Raw genomic sequence first — 18,355 nt, 5'->3', positions numbered from 1 at the left:
TGGACTGGACAGTAGTCTCACTTCTGCACCAGAGAAGACAGAAGTTGTCTTTGAGATTCTGCAAGAGCCCATCTAAAATAATCATGGTGCACTTTATGAGCTTCTTGAAAGGAGGGGAAATACTGCTTTAGTCAATGTGCCTTTTACAGAATAAATGGTTATCTAGGAAAAAGAGCATTTCCCCTCTAAACAATTCCCATTGACTGATTTAAGTAATTTTCTTTCAATTATTATGTACATACTCAAGAATAATAAGATTTTGTAAAAGAAAAAAATCTGAAATATTACTGTTATGTTAGGAAATTTAATGCATCAGTATCTCTAGCATACAAAGCTACACCTAGATGAAATTCAGCCTTTAGTAATATTTTTATAATTATGCACCTAAATTTGAGTATCAAATGAAAATATTTGGGTTTTTAATGAACATTCCATGCCAGCATGTGTTAAATGCTTTATCCAATAAAATTAATTTGTAGGGGTAATGGCCTATATTTATGTTCACAGTTTAAGTCTTATCTTGACCAAAATATAGTCAGAAATGGGTCTAACATTGTGTTTTGTAATGCCCAAAGATTTCTGGAAGCTCTGTAAGTATTATAAGCTGATTGGTTATAATGTCACCAGAAGCTTTCTTAATGTAACATGAAATAGAAGAAATTCTTCCCTGTCTTCTGGATTAAGTAACATCCATGTCTCTCTAGAGCTTTAAATACTATAAGCACAGTTGTGCTGCATCTTCCAAAGAACATTTTTTCAGCTTATACACTGAAATACACTGGTAGCATTACTTAATCTGAAGTATTTGTCTAGTAGTATTGGCCTTGAGGTCAAAATCAGTATAACTGCTAGTTATGGGAACCACACAATAATCCATGCTTCCATGTGCGGGTTGTAGGACCTGGCCAGGCATCACAAGCTCATTGCAGGAGTTGCTTTATATCCAACACAAGTGAATGTCTTTACCTCATCAGGCTGTAGGAGGCTGCTTCTATGCTGCTCTTTTTTAGTATTCACCACTTCATTCTCATAAAGGATATTTAGGAGCTTTATATCTAGATTTCATCCATCTCAGCTATTGCTCCCTTCATTTCATCCGCTTCTCCATTGGAGTTTTCTGAAGTCTGGTTGTTTTAATGGTCAAGTTTACAGTGGTGTCCCACAAAAACTTTTATTTATTGATGCATATTTATGGATCATATTTATGGGTGTGCACTTTGCAGATGAGAACTCCTTAAGTTGGATTTGCTGCCAAATCAGCATGTTGTATAATTGCACCTTTGCTAGCACAGCTGTGCTGTTGCCAGTTTCAATGCCTTGCTAGGTGGGAGACTTTCTTGTTGCCCTTTTGGAAAATACATCATTTGTAGGCTGTGTAATTGGAAGAAATCGAAATTGTGGGTGATATTTCTAACAATTTGAGCTCAAATAAAGTCATAGATCTTTTAGTAACAAGCCCCACATGAAAGTGGGACAACTTAAGACGCAGTTGTTCAAGTGACTTGACTGTGACTTTGAAATGTATTTTCATTCATATATTGAAAAAATATTTTATTTTACTTCCCTATTGTGTTAGCTGATCTGTTTTCCAGGTGTAATAAATTTTGTGGCTTCTTTTCCCCTTCTGTGGTTTGATTTGATTGTGATTACACAGGAACAGATAGACCTTGAAAAAGGCACCATTTTTACATATTGAAGTTTCAGACTAAAGCTCAGCTTGGGCAAAATTGAACTTTATTTGCCTAATCAGTCCTTTAGATATTGGAAAAATTACTGATAATGTCCTAAAATAAAAATAAAAGGAAGCTTAGAAAAAAACCCTAAAACACTACTACTTGTCTCAAACAAGGTAGTTGGGAACCAGTTTTGTGCAACAAACGAACTTGAAGGTGTCTACAAGTAACACTGGGAGTTGGGTGTTCAAACTTCTAAGCAGCAAAAGCTGTAAGATACTTTTGTGAATGTGCTCTGTTGTATCACAGCATGCAAGAGATATCAACATTCACCAGGCTCATGACAGAGCTGCTGTTGCTTAAGTACATATGCAGATTCTCTTCTAGGCTGTAGAATTTCTGCAGCGTTTCTAGGGAGATTTTTTGTTATTACAGGAATTCTGAAAAAATTAGGAAGATTCTAAAGGTAACGTCCAAGTTTTGCTGTCCTACATGAGTAGTTATAGTTGTCTTTAATATGTTATCTAAGAGCTATTTGGGGGTGTGAAACTGTAAGAATTCTGGGATCAAGGTCATTGTCACCGTTTGAGACTTGGCTTTGAATGGTTTCTTTGATTCAGATTGATTGACTTTGGATGCTATTTGCAATGAAATGTCTCTTTGCTGCTTATTACTCAAGAATTAGAAGGGGAAAAATTGTTTCTTTTAAATGTGTAAATACGAATTTGAAATTTGCTATAGATTGCCATCGAGGACAGTTTTGTGCATACATCATAGCTCATGTACAACATTTCATGTCTTGTATTTTCATGCTTAGATATAGCAAATGGCTGCAGTTCAGGAGGATATCGTCCCCCTCCCAGAACAAAAGAAGTGATCATCAATGGACAGACAGTGAAACTAAAATATTGTTTTACTTGCAAGATTTTCCGCCCACCTCGTGCCTCACATTGCAGCCTTTGTGATAACTGCGTAGGTGAGTAAAAGAAAGATACAGCATATGTTCAGCTGAGTAGCTTATATCTTGTAATGAATACTTTCCATAGGAGACAGAAAAAAACCAGTTAGTGACAAGATTAGTCATGAGGTGACTTGCTCTGTTCATCTTCCTTTCTACAAGATGTTAAATGTTAAGAATTTTAGAGGAGGCAGAAAAGGAGACTTGGCCTAACAGATGTTGCTAGTCTAAGAAGGCTTTTCTAACCTGCCCTAATGACAAAGAACAAACCCAACTCCATATAAGGCCACGTATAGTGTGTGATGACCTTTCCAAGCTTTTTGGGAGTCTCAGAATTGTTTTTTTCACCAGACTAAATTGAGGGCAAGGAGCTGCTTCTCCAGTTCATTAGTAACTAACTGGAAGGCATGGTTCAAATGGTTAGGGCTGTGTGACCAAAATACACTCTGTAGGTGATTCTTACCTTTGAGCAGATTTATGACTAGATGTACTTATGTCAGAATCCATAAGAAATTACTGGGCAAACATGCTCTTTTGAGAGTAAGTACATGTTGTCAGGACCTAAGCATATTTTATAATTATGGGGTTGGTTTTTTTCTCTCTGAATATCTTGTCCTTTTCATTACTGTTTTCTCTGGAGGTCAGACAAGGTGATTAAGATATGCTTGGATTTAAAAGCAAACAAAAAAACCCCCTACCAATCAAATCTGAGTGGTTTCCAGTTAATTAGATCACATTTGCAGTGTAGTGCAGTTGATTAACACACTGTTGAGTCTGGATCTTATGCATTCAAGAAAATAATGTAGAAAGATGTCTCCAGCTGAGAAATGTAATTGCAGCATTCAGCAGTGATATTTTTAGATATAAAGCAGTCATTGGAAGAATTGGAGTTTTATGTTTAGATGATACTGGTTTAGGGAATGCACTTACATCAGACTGAAAAGCTTATTAGCCTTTTGGCCCTATAGAATTGATTGGTATCTGTAGATGGTTCCTTCAGTAAATAAATTTTTCTGATGTGTTAAAATTTTGTAAGTGCTGCAAAAGCTATTGAGCTTGCTTTTATTGAGGCAGTAGGGATGTTTATGAAATGTAGTTGGTACATTTTTCAGAAAAATATTTTAACTAATGTGTGACTTTAATACTACAGTGTTGTGATACTGCTCAGCAAAATGGATAATATGTAAATACAGTTGTTGTCTAGTGTGATAAATAAAAGTTGAAAAGCTGTTGTCTTTACCAAGAGAGCAAACAATAAGAGCGAACTTCACATGTACAACCTGAAGCTTATTTTAAAATAATGGTTTGGTTTTTTAATGCACTGGTATGAAGGATTTTCCAGTAGGTTATTCTGTAATCTGTGTCTTTTTCATACCACATCTGGAAAACCTGTTCTGTAAAACATTAAAGTAGTGATGGCAGGGAAACAACTTACACATTCTTCTGATCATGTCTGTGATGAAAAAACAGATGTGAATTATTATTAATATTTATTTTTAAAGAGTGAGTCAATTACTTATATAACTGAGATGTTTTTTCTTCTCATAAGATAGGTATGATCATTGTAATTTCCTCTTGTACATTTTTAAATTTGGAGTTGTTTTAAATTTGGAGTTATTTGTTTTAAATTAATTGAATGAATTTGCTGTGGTTTTTCTCTTCAGTGTTTATAATAGGAATTACAACAAGTTGACTTTTTCAGGGTGCACTGTATAGTAGCTTTGTTTCCTGATTTGATACAGGTGTTTGTTATGTAAATATTTGAATGCAAAAAGTGAGATCTACAAGTACCTGCAACAATTTTCTATTAAAAGTAGGTGTCAAGAAAACTGGATGGCTTGTGTGTCTGTGGAAATGTAGCTGTCTGAGAGTGTACACTTAATCAGAGTGTGTTATGCAGTTTGCCACCACTTCTAAGTTAGTACTGTCTATATGATGATGCTTTTATTTAGTTTCTGAAGAAATATTTTAATAATAATGAGTGTTCTTGGACCACTGTTTGTTAGTTCCTTACTGATTTAACAAAACCTATGCACAAGTAGTCCTATGTCATATGCATTTGGATATTTAAGTAACTTATACTATTTAAACATAACATATGATATTTAAGCAGCTCACTACTAGTATGAGCATGAATTCCTTTTTACCACATCATTTCCAAAGATTTTGCTGCAGTTACAAACCAGCTACAGAGACTCTGTGGTAAAGGAATGGAGTCTGTCCTCAAACCAGCACTGCTCAGAAAAAACAGTGCTACTTTACCTGAAGGTGCCTTATGATACTTAGCAAATGAATGCAGTGTGACAGTGAGGTTCTTTCACTCTGAGTTTTCTATAATTGTTTTTTTTATTCTGTAAGGAATCTATGGCAGAATTTTAAATATGTAAGTACATACAAAAATTTACTTTTTATTTCTAATTGTTTAGTAAGCATATCTGTTACTTGACCTTGTTTGATTTTTGTTTCATCACTGTTTTTTATAAATGTCTATGTGGTATTTGTAGATAAAAATGATAACAAATAGTTTAAAATAAGAAAAAAAAGAAGAAAAGAGCTAATTTGAGTTCTAGCCATGGTAATAATTCAGACTCCTTTAGCTCTACAGTATTTTCCTAGTAGTGTCTAGAAAAATCTCTAGTTTCATACAAATGTCATTTGTTCCATTTATGTAATACCTTAAAAAAATTGATTGAATAAGTGTTCCCTGAAGCACATACCTTGTGTGTATTCCTGATTTACTTTCTTTACTGCCTCTGTGAATGTCAGTTGGAAGTTAGCCCCTCAAGGGTTTTGTGTACCATTATGTTGCTTAAGAATTACAAATGAGTTAAACATAATATGCATCTGAAAACAAGAGTTTAAGACTTCAGGATAAAAGTAACCAAACCAGACATAAATTCTGAGCTCAGGGTAGTTATTGCTGTGTCTTGACAAGAGGTTTTGATGGCACTATGTAGTGCTAGAAAGAAGGCAGTGGTTGGACTTGCTTCTGAAATGACCTAATGGCAGCTCTTCAATTTATTTTTGGTCATTGGAACATTGACTGTGTAATATCCTTTTTGTTGCGTTTTAATAAATAATTTTTGTTTTGTTTAATTTGATTTCTATGGTGAAAACTGAACAAGAAGCACATGGCTATATCTAAACAATATGGGTAATTAATTTCCAAAGCACACATAACACAGACAATGTAAGACAGTGAGAATTACCAGTGTGATCTGGGGACAAGCTTTTCCCTGTAGTTACTCCAGATATCCCCATCTTCCTGGCTAAAGAACACCAATCACTTCAAAAGCAGGCTGAGAGTGGCATTGTAACAGTTTGGCTTTTCTGACGCAGACAGTGTTTCTGAGAACAATTTTCTCAGGACTTTGTAGTCCTTTATAATCAATGTGTTTGTCAGGACTTTGGTCTGCTTGGTTTTAATTCTGTTCTGTAGCACTCTTTCTTCATTATCTTATTATTTCCTTTCTTGCCATCACTTCCTTTTCATGGCCTTTACTTATTTCCTTCCTTACATTTCCTGCAGTGAATAGAGTTTTCACTTCATTTTGAACCTGTTAAACCTTAGCTCTGGTTGTCTTAAAATTACCCTTTTGCTGAACAGCTAAAAAGCACAAATTTGGCTGCTGTGACCGTTCTTTTTTTTTTCTTTCTTCTCTTATGTATTTTTCCCAGTTTTTACAGGTGAGAAATGGCTTGGATTCTTTCTGTTTGTGTGCCCCAAAAAGGTAGAACAAGAAGCTGCCAAATGGAGTACACACGAGCACTCTCAGAAGTGATGTATTATTTATGATTGTGCCATTTGTGAAATTAGATGTACTTTGGAAATTCAGGGAGCATGGCATGTGTGTCAGGGTTTCTAAATCCTAAGCCAATGGACTGCAAAATATGTCAGTCTCTTTAAGAAAGAAAATCGTATTATAGGTTACTTAAGAGACATTGTGGCTTATGCATTGGTCTTTGTATGAAAAAATGCAGAGATGATCAGAACATCTGACTCTGTAAATGATGTTGTAAACCTCAAGATGTCAAAGTAAATATTAAAGAGAGAAATTATCAGTTAAAAAAATTAGAAACCTAAGAAAATAAAACACATATTTACATTCAGTGCAGAATGGTTAAAATTCCAATAAAAAGACAGCAGTGAAAGTGTGTAAAAAAATGTGCTTTCCTGTAGAAAAGAGAAAAACTAATCTGTAAACTTTGTGAATGCTGTTACTTGGTGAGGACACTGTTTCCTCTAGGGACAAATTTGGGGTTTTAAAATCCCTTCCTCCACAGCTGGGTGTGTGTCAGGCCCTTGTGTGGGCATGTCAGGGTGTATGTTCTCGAACGGGTACGTAAAGAGAGATTGTGAAGCGCTGAGGTTCTTCCTTCACTGTGCACTCTTTGTACCTCCCAAAGAGCAGCCATTCTGCTGCTGCCTTTGAAAATGTCACCATTAATGTGCATGCAGCCAAAGGAGTTTGTTAATTAGTAAATATTTATTGTTGGTGAGTGCAGTGAAGTGATCTATGTGACAATCCTGTTTAATTACTATGAGCTATCCTAGGGCAATGGCTGGATGTTTTGCTAATAAATCAATTGCTATTTTTATTTTGAAAATTAAGCATGTTTATTTTCTTTTTGTGAATAGCAATGGTCTGCTAAAGTTGATTAGCATGCAAAAAGTTGTTATTGCAACTTATTTTCTTACAACCCCACCCAACTAGCATAGCTCTCTGGAACAGTTTAAACAGTCATGAAAGTGAAATACATGTTAATAGCCCTTGTGTTTTTCTGATTGACTTTTTGTTGTAGATACCCATGCACATTATTAACTTTTTTCATTTATAGAGGCCCATCTTTACTGGTGTCACATTACTGTTTCAGTTTTTTTCAGTTTACATCACCTTGGAGAGATGAGTCCAGAATGTAATTTGAAGTAAACTTTTGGTATTTCCCAACATGAGGACCAGAAGATGCTTTCTTGCTGTTTGGTTTTCATGGGGTGTTTTGATTTGGAATCAGTGTATGAAAGTACTGAAGCTTGGTGATTTAAAGGATCCATTGTGCATTGTCCATAACAGATGTTCTAAAATAACATCAGGGTGCCTATAAATGTAATTTGCAATTGATCTTTTGTTATTCACTGCTTTTTTCATTTGGATTTCTACTCAGTTTTCATTCCACAAAAGTAACAGCAAAGGTATTGTCAGGGGAATGACTGTCAGGCAGGTGAATGGTGTGTTAATTAAATTGATTCGAGTATTTGATTGCTGTTGCCAGTTGATGGCAAATCCTATCAGTGGGGTGGTTTTTAAAATACTATTTTAAAAATAATTTTCTAAGTAGGGGTGATTTCACACAGTGAAACTGAACATCGGAGCTAAGGATAGTTGTTATGAATATGCTGTGATTGTTGGATATAAATTTTTTTGTTATGTTAAATGATCAGATATTGAACTGACTTTAACGAACTTAATTTAGTGATTATATTTGCTTTTCTGCCTGTGTGCATCACTTTCAGCAGTTGGGATTGGACTGCTTTATCTTAGAAGAAAATAAATACTCTTTGTAATAAAACATATTTCTTATGTGGATTTCTAAAAACCTCATTTATCTTCTTAAACATTTCAAAGAGCAGTCAAATTCTGGAGGCACTATTTGTTGTACAAAATGTGAAGTCAAGAAGTCTGAATAGATGTGATCATATCATGATGTCATAGTCCTTCAAAAAGCTTTAATTGTCACCATTATAAATACATGCAGATGTGTCAGTCTCTCTACATAATTACTCAGTGTGAGTCCTTGACAATGAACACTGTAGTTCTGTGTTGTACTACTGCTACTATCAAAGTAATTTTGAGTCGTCCTGACCCAGTTGGTTGAGCTGTAATGTGACTTCTTACTGATGCAGGATTTGCATAGTGGGCTCTTGACTCTTTCCAATCATGAGATATATGTTTGCATGTTTTAAATAAAGATAGTCACATTCAGGGACGCCTTAGGTTTGTGCCTTTGTCCTACAATCCTTTACTTGCACAGGGTGGAAAAATTACCAAGTGAATTCTGACTTTTGCTCACTGGAATCTCCAGGTAACATGACCTAGATATTTTTCCACCTGTCGACTTCTTGTCTTTGAGTCCTAACTTCACATTGAGCTTTAGAAAATGTGTGCCGGTGTGCAGAGATCCAGTTGAGCAAAGAAAAAAGGAAACAGTTAATAAATACTGCAAACTGAAGGGACAAGCTGGCCTACAAGTGTTCCATTTAAAAATGCTTTTGCATTCCTTGTAAATTATTAGGCTTTCATTAAATGTTTTGAAAAGGGAAGGAAAGCATTTGGGTCATTTTGTGCACGATTTCCTGGAGTGTAGTGAATGAAAAATGGAAGCAGAACATTTAAGTATTTAGGAGTCTACATGCTGTGCTGTGGAAAAGTAGAGATTTGACTCTTTGGTTCTGAGCAGCAAGGAGCGTGCTTTGGTGCGGCTTCTGAAGGAAGCGCTGCATGTGTAAGGCCATTGCTCAGTAAAATGGGAAATGTTCTCAGTTTGGCTTTTATCTGAGATATCCAACAGTTAGTGTTTCTTATGCAAGTTTTAAATATAAATGTTTCAGGGAAGGTAAAAAATGGGGAATGTATGAAGTAGAATGTTTTCTGTTATACAGTTAGCATAGATTATTAGGTGAGTGTTCATCAGACCACTTGGGTGAGTGTTAATGAGAACACTGAGTCCTGCTGACAGCTTGCTGCTTCCAAAGGGATTTGAATGTCCTCCTCTTTATTTCTTTTTTCCTTATTTCTATGATTCTCTTGTTTGTGCCTGTTCACAGACCATTTGGTAACACAGCCATTGGTAAGTCAGTTTTTCCCACTCATCAGTGAGCAAAATAATTCCTTTTTTCTTTTTCTTTCCTGGTAGTCCAGGGAACTGAATTGATTCATCATCAGCTTAAAAAGAAGACAGTGGGATGAAGTGGCAGGAAGAGGCAGCATTTGACCATCTCTTTCACTGCTGCTATGGTTTTGGATTGGCTCAGTTATTTTGTGAAGTTTCATCCTTTGGATTTAGTTATGGGGGTGCTGGCTATCCTCGGAAGTTATTATTTAAGTTCAAATATGATGATCACTTGGGAAAGAGTAATGAAATACTGCTTGTTACTGTTACTTACAGTAACAGTTACAGAAATTTCAGTTCCTGAAATCTCTTACCTTTTGGGTTTTTGGGACTTGTACAGCAGTGTTTATAGTCTGTTTACTCTTGTCTTCTTTTCATTGAAGCTTTACCTTATAAACTCTTCACACATTTTTTCAGTCTTTTTTTATTTTCTTCAGGTTTTGATCTCAGACCCTGAAAAATTAATCAAAACTGGATTTCTCCTGCAGTTGTGATAAGTGCTAACCTGTAGTAAGGTTGGTGTCACAGCTAGGCTGAATTAACACGTAGCTGCTTCTGAAGGTGTTGTTTCATTCCTTCTCTAGCAGTGTGTTCTCAGTGCTTCACTTGGGCCCACCTTGGTGTTTGTCTGATGAGGTGATCTGAGGAGATAGGCCAAAGAAAGCCATGGTTTTAGGCTCATCTGGCTCTGTCAACCTGCTCCCTGTAGGGTAAAATGAACATCAGGCTTGGCCCAAGAATGGAGAGCCATGAACACAGGCAAAAACCTTCACAGAGCTGCTGAAATGGTAGAGACTAGGCCATCTGTTCTGTCACTAGTTCTTGATCAGGTAGATGCAAGATACAGCTGTAACATCAAGAAGGCAAATATCTTGCTGCTTTTGTTTGAACTGATATATCACAATGTTTCTGTCCATAGAGTGCTTCAGCTTTCTTCTTCCCTCATTATGAGTTCTAATATGCTTATACTAACAAGAGTTTGTTACCAATGTTTTAATTGTCTGTTTGCCTCAAATATTTTTACACTGACCTTGCCACAAATGTTTGTTTGAATACAGTAGTATGTTAACTAACCAGAACTGCATTCCTGAACTTATAACAGTCTGTTCTTCACAATAAATTGCATTTCTATTTGCTCTGCATTTTAAGTTAATGAGGGCTGGAATTCCAGTTTTTCTCAGCATCAGTAGTTTTTCATTTCTCAATGAAGTTGTCTCAGTTTTGCTGCCAACATTGTCCAAGTAGAGATGTCAGAGCTTCCTTTACAAAATCATTGGTTGTTCAGTTGTCAAGCATCTGGAATGCTGGAGGTGAACCTTAAGACACTGTGTTACTTCTTCATTAATACTTACTATTAAGTTGTGTGTTCTTCTAAGGAAGAAGAAACGGCTCCAGATTTAATAGATTTTATATTTCTTAACAGCATTAGAAGTTTCTGCTTAGCATTTGCCTCTTCATTTTGCCAGCGTTAGCAATTTTCTCCTGCATTAATAACTATGCAGAGCAGCTCACAAGCTGTAAGGCTGTTATCTTTAAATTGCATTTACATATTTGTACTCTGCTGAGTAGAATGTCTTGCCTTTTAATATACTGGTGTGTGGCACATGTCACATGGCTTTCTATCTTCTGACTGAGAAAAAAGAGACCAAATTTATATAAATAAGATTCATGTAAACCCTCTAATATGCCTCTTTTTTCATTAGAGTTGATTTCAGTTTAATACTATAGTAGTGGTTTTTGCATCCATCCTTTTTGATCCATTCCTCCTTTGTAAATATCTTAGGTAGTTACTTAACTTCACAATAATTAGTAAGGTATTATTGAGATAGCCGAGCTTTGCAGTTCACCAGGAAAGTTTGAAGATGGAAATTCAAGAGGACTGACAAATAGGTTAAAAACACTGAGTCAGTCCTCAGTAAGGAGTGTGTGTATGTATGGGATCATGAGTTTATAGATGGAGGGGTTGTATGTATGTACATGGCTTTTGTCTGCATTTATCTGAATCCATCAAATAGATGTCTGCATATATCTCAGTGATATTTTATGGCTAGAAACAGCTTAATGTCTGTTTTTATTTTATAATTCATTTCCCTACTGGGTCAGCATAGAGGAGACTGAATCTAAGTATACAGAATTAATCTTCCGAGACACGTAATGTATTTTTTTGGCAGTAGGTTACAAAAATACCCTAGGATTCTGCTTTTTAAAATGTCTCTGTAGCTGTGTTTCTTTGTGGTGTTGTTTGCTTGTGAGTTGGATGTATGAATGAATTTAAATGAAGTAGAGTGTTTATCAGAATATGAGGGCTCATTTAGGAGCACAGATTTAAAGACAAGCACTTTTAAAATGCAATATCAATTCATTTTGGGAATACAACTGTAGTGCACTGAGAAAAGGTAATATCACCTACCCAGAGTATTTAGTACTTGATATTCTCAGCAGTATTCCCTCAATCACAGTATTATGAAGCCTTATCCTAAAAAAGTTCAGTAACTTCACCTTGAATAGCCCTGTTGGAATTTGAAACAGATTTATGGCAGAAACATGTGGTCCAAACAGCTGTCACGCAAAACCATTTTTAAAAAAGCCCCTAAAAGTCTGGTAGACTCAGAAATCTGTTGTGCATGTTGTTTTGACTTTTTAAAAACAAAGATAATACTAAATACATCCTTCAAGAGAAACCTCTAATATATGCCTTTAACGTAAATCCACAACTAAAATAAGCTGGTGTACTTGGTCAGATGGGCCTTTCTAACACAGGGCTTAAAGGACTTTGCATTTATAGCTTGCCTTTCCTGTGGAATTACAAATAGTTTGATAGTACGTCAGTGGAGGCATAAAAATCACAGAAAACAAACCAGGATTTGGACAAGGATCAGAGAGTGAAAGAAAGAGTCAGCATGAATGCATCTGTCTTATGGTTTTGGATTTGATTAAAAAAGCCTTAGAATTCTGTCAGTGTAATCTCTCCAAAGTAAAGTTAGGAAATGCAAGTTTGTTTCCTGGCAATAGTTGTTTCATTACCCAACATACTATACCTGGAGGGTGGCTCCAGGCTGCCTGGGGTGAAGCAGAGGAAGCCATTCCCTCTGCTCCTTCCCAGCACTGAAGCATTTCCCCCATGTTGGGAACACTGTTTCTGATCCACCCTGGCCTTTCCTACCTTATGAATGATTTCTCTAAGAGAGATAAAGATAAAAGTTTTCACTTAGTAAAAAGGGCACAGAGTCTATAGTGCAAAGGGCAACAGAGCATGCAGATTACCTGTTTTTATGTGATGTATTTAAATTTTATCATTTGAAAAATGTTTGATGTGAATGATTCTGCTATTTTTAATGATCTTGTATGACAGCATCAACTCCAAGTGGAAAAATAGGTGGTCTAGAATGAAGAATGTCTTGAACAAAGCAATAAAAGGAAGTGGGAAGGTGTAAATATTTCATGCTCCAAATGGATGGATGATATGATAGTAGGCAAAAGTCAGAGGTGTCATTATGACAGATGTAAAGGAAGGAACCTCAGAAATTCCAATTTTGATTAGAAGATGAACTGAAGAAAAAAAACACCTTGTTTTGAAAAAAATCAAATACAACTGAGTTGCTAATGCTCCGTGTGACAGTGGATAAATACATGTTTGCTGGTCTGACTGCACAATTTGTCACAATAAGGCTGTTAGTTTAACAGGAACTCACCTCAGCCATGCTTTAATTTCTTTAAAAACTGTAAGGTTTCATTCAAGTACTCCTTTTTTTTCTTTTCTATTTTTTGTTCCTTTCTAAATAAGAACTTCTCTGTGGCTACTTTGCAAATGCCAGGTTAATCATGAGTTTTAATATAGTGTTCAGAGAGCATTTTTTTGAATAAACAGCATTTTATTAATTGTTTTCCACTTTTTTTTCTTCTGCCTCTCATTTCAGAACGGTTTGATCACCACTGTCCCTGGGTAGGCAACTGTGTGGGGAAAAGAAACTACAGATTTTTTTATATGTTTATTTTATCTCTGTCCTTTCTGACAGTCTTTATATTTGCATTCGTTATCACCCACGTCATCCTTCGTAAGTATGCTGGTGAAATCAGATTACGTATGTAGCCATTTGCTTGAGTTTTTTAAGTTAATATTTTGATCATTCAGGGTTTATTTCTTTATTTGTTTGTTTGTTTATTTGCCTTTTCTCTGAAGCTTCACAATCCCCAGTGAGTCCCATTCTGGTCTATAGTAGGCACTGCTCATAGTAGTCATTGGCCTGGCACTGGCTTTACCTTAATGCAATCTTAATTTTTTTTTCCCTTTTATGGATGATGAATTGGAAAAGTATCACATATACTGTATGTTTAAGTATACAGGTAGTATCATTTACCTAAAGAGCTTCCATATGCTTTTTTACTGTAAGCATGGGTCACTTGCCATCCAGACAAAGAGGTAAATTACTAGAAAATAGATTGGAGCTATATTTTTTGTAGTTTGCTGTTTAGTTTATACCATTCTCAACCCTATTTTTAACATTTTTTTCATTTGCATAGACATTCTGAGAATAACCAATTCATAATACAGTGAATCAGAAATATTAATGAGTTTGAGACTGATTTTTATTTGTATTCTGGGTTGTGTTTGGGGTCAGAACTCTTTTGGGTACTGTCTTTTGTTTCCATACCCCTAACTAATTTTGCTAGCTCCTATACAATGATGATGGTGACATTTATGGTGACAGGTTGCATGACTTGTCTTTAAACACCTTTTGTGTGTTGGGTTTTTAACCCATTATCGCTAGAAGAGTGTTCTGTATTTTTCACTTATTATGTAGGATATTGCCCTAAAGAGTGTTTCTTTAACCATTTTGGAACTGTAATCTGTTTATTCCTTTGTATTCTGTATTGCAACAGAAACCTGATAGAAATAATAATTTCAGTATATAACACATTTATAAAGCTATCTTGATAATGATAATATACAGAGAATGTTTTACTGGAAAAAAAAAAAGTCAGATTGTACTCTGTTTCTGAAATTGTTTACAGCATGCAGGAAAAAGTTGTGTTTTAAAGAGCAGAATTCCTGTTCTTACTCATTCTTTGCAAAACTATGATGCAAGCACTGAGAGGCCCTTCTATAGCTCAGAAATCTAGTTCATAGGCTAGAACTAGCATATGTGATTTTGAGGGAGTCTGAATGAACAACTTGTTTACACTACCAGATACAGCATTTCTAATACCAGTTGGGAAAAGCAGACATAAGATGTATATGTTGTTTAAAAAAGGAAAATTACTGGAAAAAGAACACTTGCCATTATACTTAAGTGCTTGATATTTATCTGGGCATACATGAGTATATGCATGCACCTTTTAAGAAGAAAGACACATGGGTTTTCATGCAATCTTTGCTAGTGTTCAGTAGTTGAAAACATTCCTAGTCTGACAACGTAAAGCTATTTTTGACACTAACCTACCTTCATTTCAAAGGACTTCAGTGCTTTTTCTTAAGTTTTCAGTATATGAGTTATCAATATATTGTCAATATTTCCTGTTCTGTATGTTAGGTAGGTTTACCTAGTGGGTTTTAAATTTACAGTGTCCAATCCTAACTCTTGAGTATGATTTAGGCAAAGAGCTGAGTAATTAATTGTGCCTCTGTGTGATCGAGAAGCACTTGAGCATTGTGTAGGTGTTACAGATTATGTATAGTAAATGTTAAATGCTGAATCGCCTGTCAGCTGGAAAATATTCTTGCCATGGAGGTTCATCTACCTAGAATGAGACAAGAAGAAACATGCTTAAGCTCTAAAGATTGGTCAGTCCTCAAAGGCAATGGGAGCAGGTATACATGTGATTAGTTCCTTGATGTTTAATTGATGTACTGGAACTTCAAGCCCAGCATTCAAATTTGTCTGCTATAGTCTTGACAGTGTCCAAAAAAGAGTTCTTTACAAATAAGGTCTTCTTAACACTCCACTCTTTGTGCCTACCATACCTCTAGAAGTCCTCCTGTCCATCTTTCTAATAATTACCACTCAGCAATTTGTGTTCTGGTTTGTAGCTCTTCAGTTCTTTAGCTGATGCTAACCATTAGGCTGGGTTCTCAGTTCCTGAATCTGAACCTTTGCTCTCAGCATAGACTGCTTTTTGTTAGCGTGGCTGAAGGAAGTCTTGGTTTTCAGACCTCAGACTGTGACCTTCCTACAGTATTTCAAAGTCATACATAAGTCCTGGCAAAATTATTTTAATGCCTCTTGATTCAGACAAATTTTTAAAGTTTCTACATTTTTTTATAATGCATCTTGCAAGCTGGCATTTTACAGATTTTGGTGGGCCTAAGTGGTGATGAGATACAAGATACGTATTTTTGTTTTCTGTGGCCTTCTGAGGCATACATTGGAAATTTGTTGTTTCTAGGTTTAAGAATATGTGCACATAACATTGCTGAAGATAATAAAACTAGTTTGTAAATCAGTTGTTTTTAAAGATACTGCCTTGCAAGATTTTCTTCCCTCTCTGCAAGTTGAACACATTTCCAGTAGTGGTATCTGTATTTCCAGTTACTCATCTCTCTTGGAGACATCAGTATTTCACCTCTTTGTTGCAGTGAGCAGCCTTCCTTCCCCTTCTGATGTTTTGGGCACTGCTTGGAAAAGTGTGACTAGCAGCAGGGTATGGAAATCACATCTATCTGCTGCCATTGCCATTAAGGATGCTAAAAATAGTAAAGAGGCAGAGAAAGTTCCATTAGTCTTGTACCTTGAGACTAAGAATCAATTATAATGAGTCTGAAAAGGCTCAGAAATACAAGGTAAGTAACTTTGCACTTGGAACAGTAAACAGTAAAACTGACCAGATAGGTCTAGAGAATTATTCATATATTTCTTTATTCTTGTCAAGACAAGATTCTTCTTTCCATACAGATCTTCAGATTAATTTAGCTAAGTGGAAAATTTTTGCTCTGGGGAAAACTTTCAGCCTGATGCATTTAAATCATTTATGTTATACAGTAAAGTTCAAACTGTGTGCCGGTAGCTATGTCACATTAAGTCAGTTTCTACAACAAATTCACTTGTTGCAATTGTGAAATCACTCTAATTGATTAATATCTCATGGTTGTGGAACCCAAGTGCTTTTTTACTTTGCATGCTTCCACATTTCTAGTTGATGGGCTCATGCTTCTTTTGAGCTGTTTTCAGCTACTTGATTGTCTTTTATTTGCCCAGAGGCAATAGTAACCTATTAGAAAAATCTTCTGTGTAGGTGCAGTAGGAGCAGAATTATAAATAAGAGAGCTTTGCTTCCAAAGCAAAGAATGGAAAGCTGGGAATCTGAGTTTATAGAATAAATTTTCTAAGGACAAAAGTTACTTTGAAAAACGGTATTTCAAAACAAAACAGGAGGTTATAATTCTTGTTTCCATATTAGGTCTGAAAAGAGCAAGGGTAATCAGAAGTCTTGTTCATGGGAAAGTATGTGTACATCAATTTAGTATGACTGAGAAAATATTCTGCCGATGCTAAACCTGAAAAGTTGCTCAAGGGCTTTTTTGATGTTGTTGCTGCTGAGCAACATATTCTCAGATTCATATTAGTAAATCTATTCTATGATTATTCGGTTATCTTAAAATGTTAATGATTTTAACTACAGTAAAAACTGCCCATAGTCCAGTTTCTTACTTGGCTGGTAATTCTGGGTTCTATTTCTACAGGTTCTCAACAAACAGGGTTCCTCAATGCTCTGAAGGACAGTCCTGCAAGATATCCTTTCACTGAAACATATTGTAGATTTTGTTGCAAAATAACATCTGAGATAGTTTTGCTTGTTTTCTTGCCATTGTTGAATGTGTGCTTTTAAACTTTATCAGTTAATGATTTAATCACTTCCTACACAATAGGATTTCTTGCCACATGTTGGAGGTAGGAAAGACACTATAGCCTGGGGTGGTTTTTATTCTTCATGTTTTGCAGAGCAGTGCTCTTGACAAAGATCTGTAGTTTCCATGTTCATTAAATGTGCTTCATATTTTGTGGTGGAATTCATAAATACATTTTGCACTATACACATGCTGTGGTTTCACTAAAAATATTCAAGAATTGTTCTGCTTTTACAACTGAAGGTATCCAAAATGGCTGATTATTTTCAGGATAGAAAATGTAGATTTTGGAACAGAAACAACATGCTTGCCTTGAAGAACTCAGTTTCTGAAACTGTTCTTTATGTTTTTAGAGAAGTCATTTTCCAATAGCAACTTGCATTAAGTTGCATAGCAGTGTGTAACTTGCATACACAGGGACTACAATTGTTGTTCAGGCTGGAAAAGACAAAGCTCTGGGGAGATTCCATTGTGGTCTGTCAGTATATAAAGAAGTCTCATAAGAAAAACAGAGAGACTTCTTAGCAGAGCCTGTAGTGACAGAATAAGGCTTTAAGCTGAAAGAGAGCAGGTGTAGATGGCCATAACAAAGTTTCTGCAATGGGAGTGGTGAGATATGTGAACAGGTTACCCAGAGGTTTGGCTGATGCCCCATCTGGTCCCTTCCAACCCAAGCCATTCCGTGGTTCTATTCTGTAAATGCTCCATGCACTATTTATCACTTCATAGGAGCCTTCTGTATATTTTCTACTCAGTGAGATTGGAGCCAGAAAGCAGCTAACATAATGAAAAAATGGGAAACTGATGAAACCACTGGTTAGTTTCTCTACAGACAGTAAGCTTCCCATTGCTTATGTACATGTTTTGAATGATTGCTGTCTGATTAAACAGGGAAGACACTATAAAGACACTCTCACAAAGACACTATAAAAAGTATTTTTTCCCATTTGTCCATTGTGCCTCACACAATTTGCTTTTCCACACAAAGGTAGG

General features: G+C 35.8%; 1 protein-coding gene across 6 annotated transcripts in view; it reads left to right on the top strand.

Annotated features, from left to right (window-relative positions):
- Window positions 1–18,355, top strand: part of ZDHHC14 (zDHHC palmitoyltransferase 14) — a 95,034-nt gene that overhangs the window by 61,778 nt on the left and 14,901 nt on the right. For 4 of the 6 annotated variants that reach the window (XM_074537683.1, XM_026795416.2, XM_026795413.2 and 1 more), the window contains 3 exons: window positions 2,491–2,649; window positions 13,437–13,574; window positions 17,198–17,246. In XM_074537683.1, the coding sequence (XP_074393784.1) occupies window positions 2,491–2,649; window positions 13,437–13,574; window positions 17,198–17,246 (346 nt within the window). The remainder of the gene's footprint in view (window positions 1–2,490; window positions 2,650–13,436; window positions 13,575–17,197; window positions 17,247–18,355) is intronic. The other 2 variants (XM_074537684.1, XM_074537685.1) reach the window with 2 other exon arrangements.

The sequence above is a fragment of the Zonotrichia albicollis genome, chromosome 3 (genome assembly GCF_047830755.1).
Source record: "Zonotrichia albicollis isolate bZonAlb1 chromosome 3, bZonAlb1.hap1, whole genome shotgun sequence".
Lineage (NCBI taxonomy): Eukaryota > Metazoa > Chordata > Aves > Passeriformes > Passerellidae > Zonotrichia > Zonotrichia albicollis.
The sequence above is the reverse complement of the archived record's forward strand: the minus strand, read 5'-3'. Positions and strand labels throughout refer to the sequence as shown.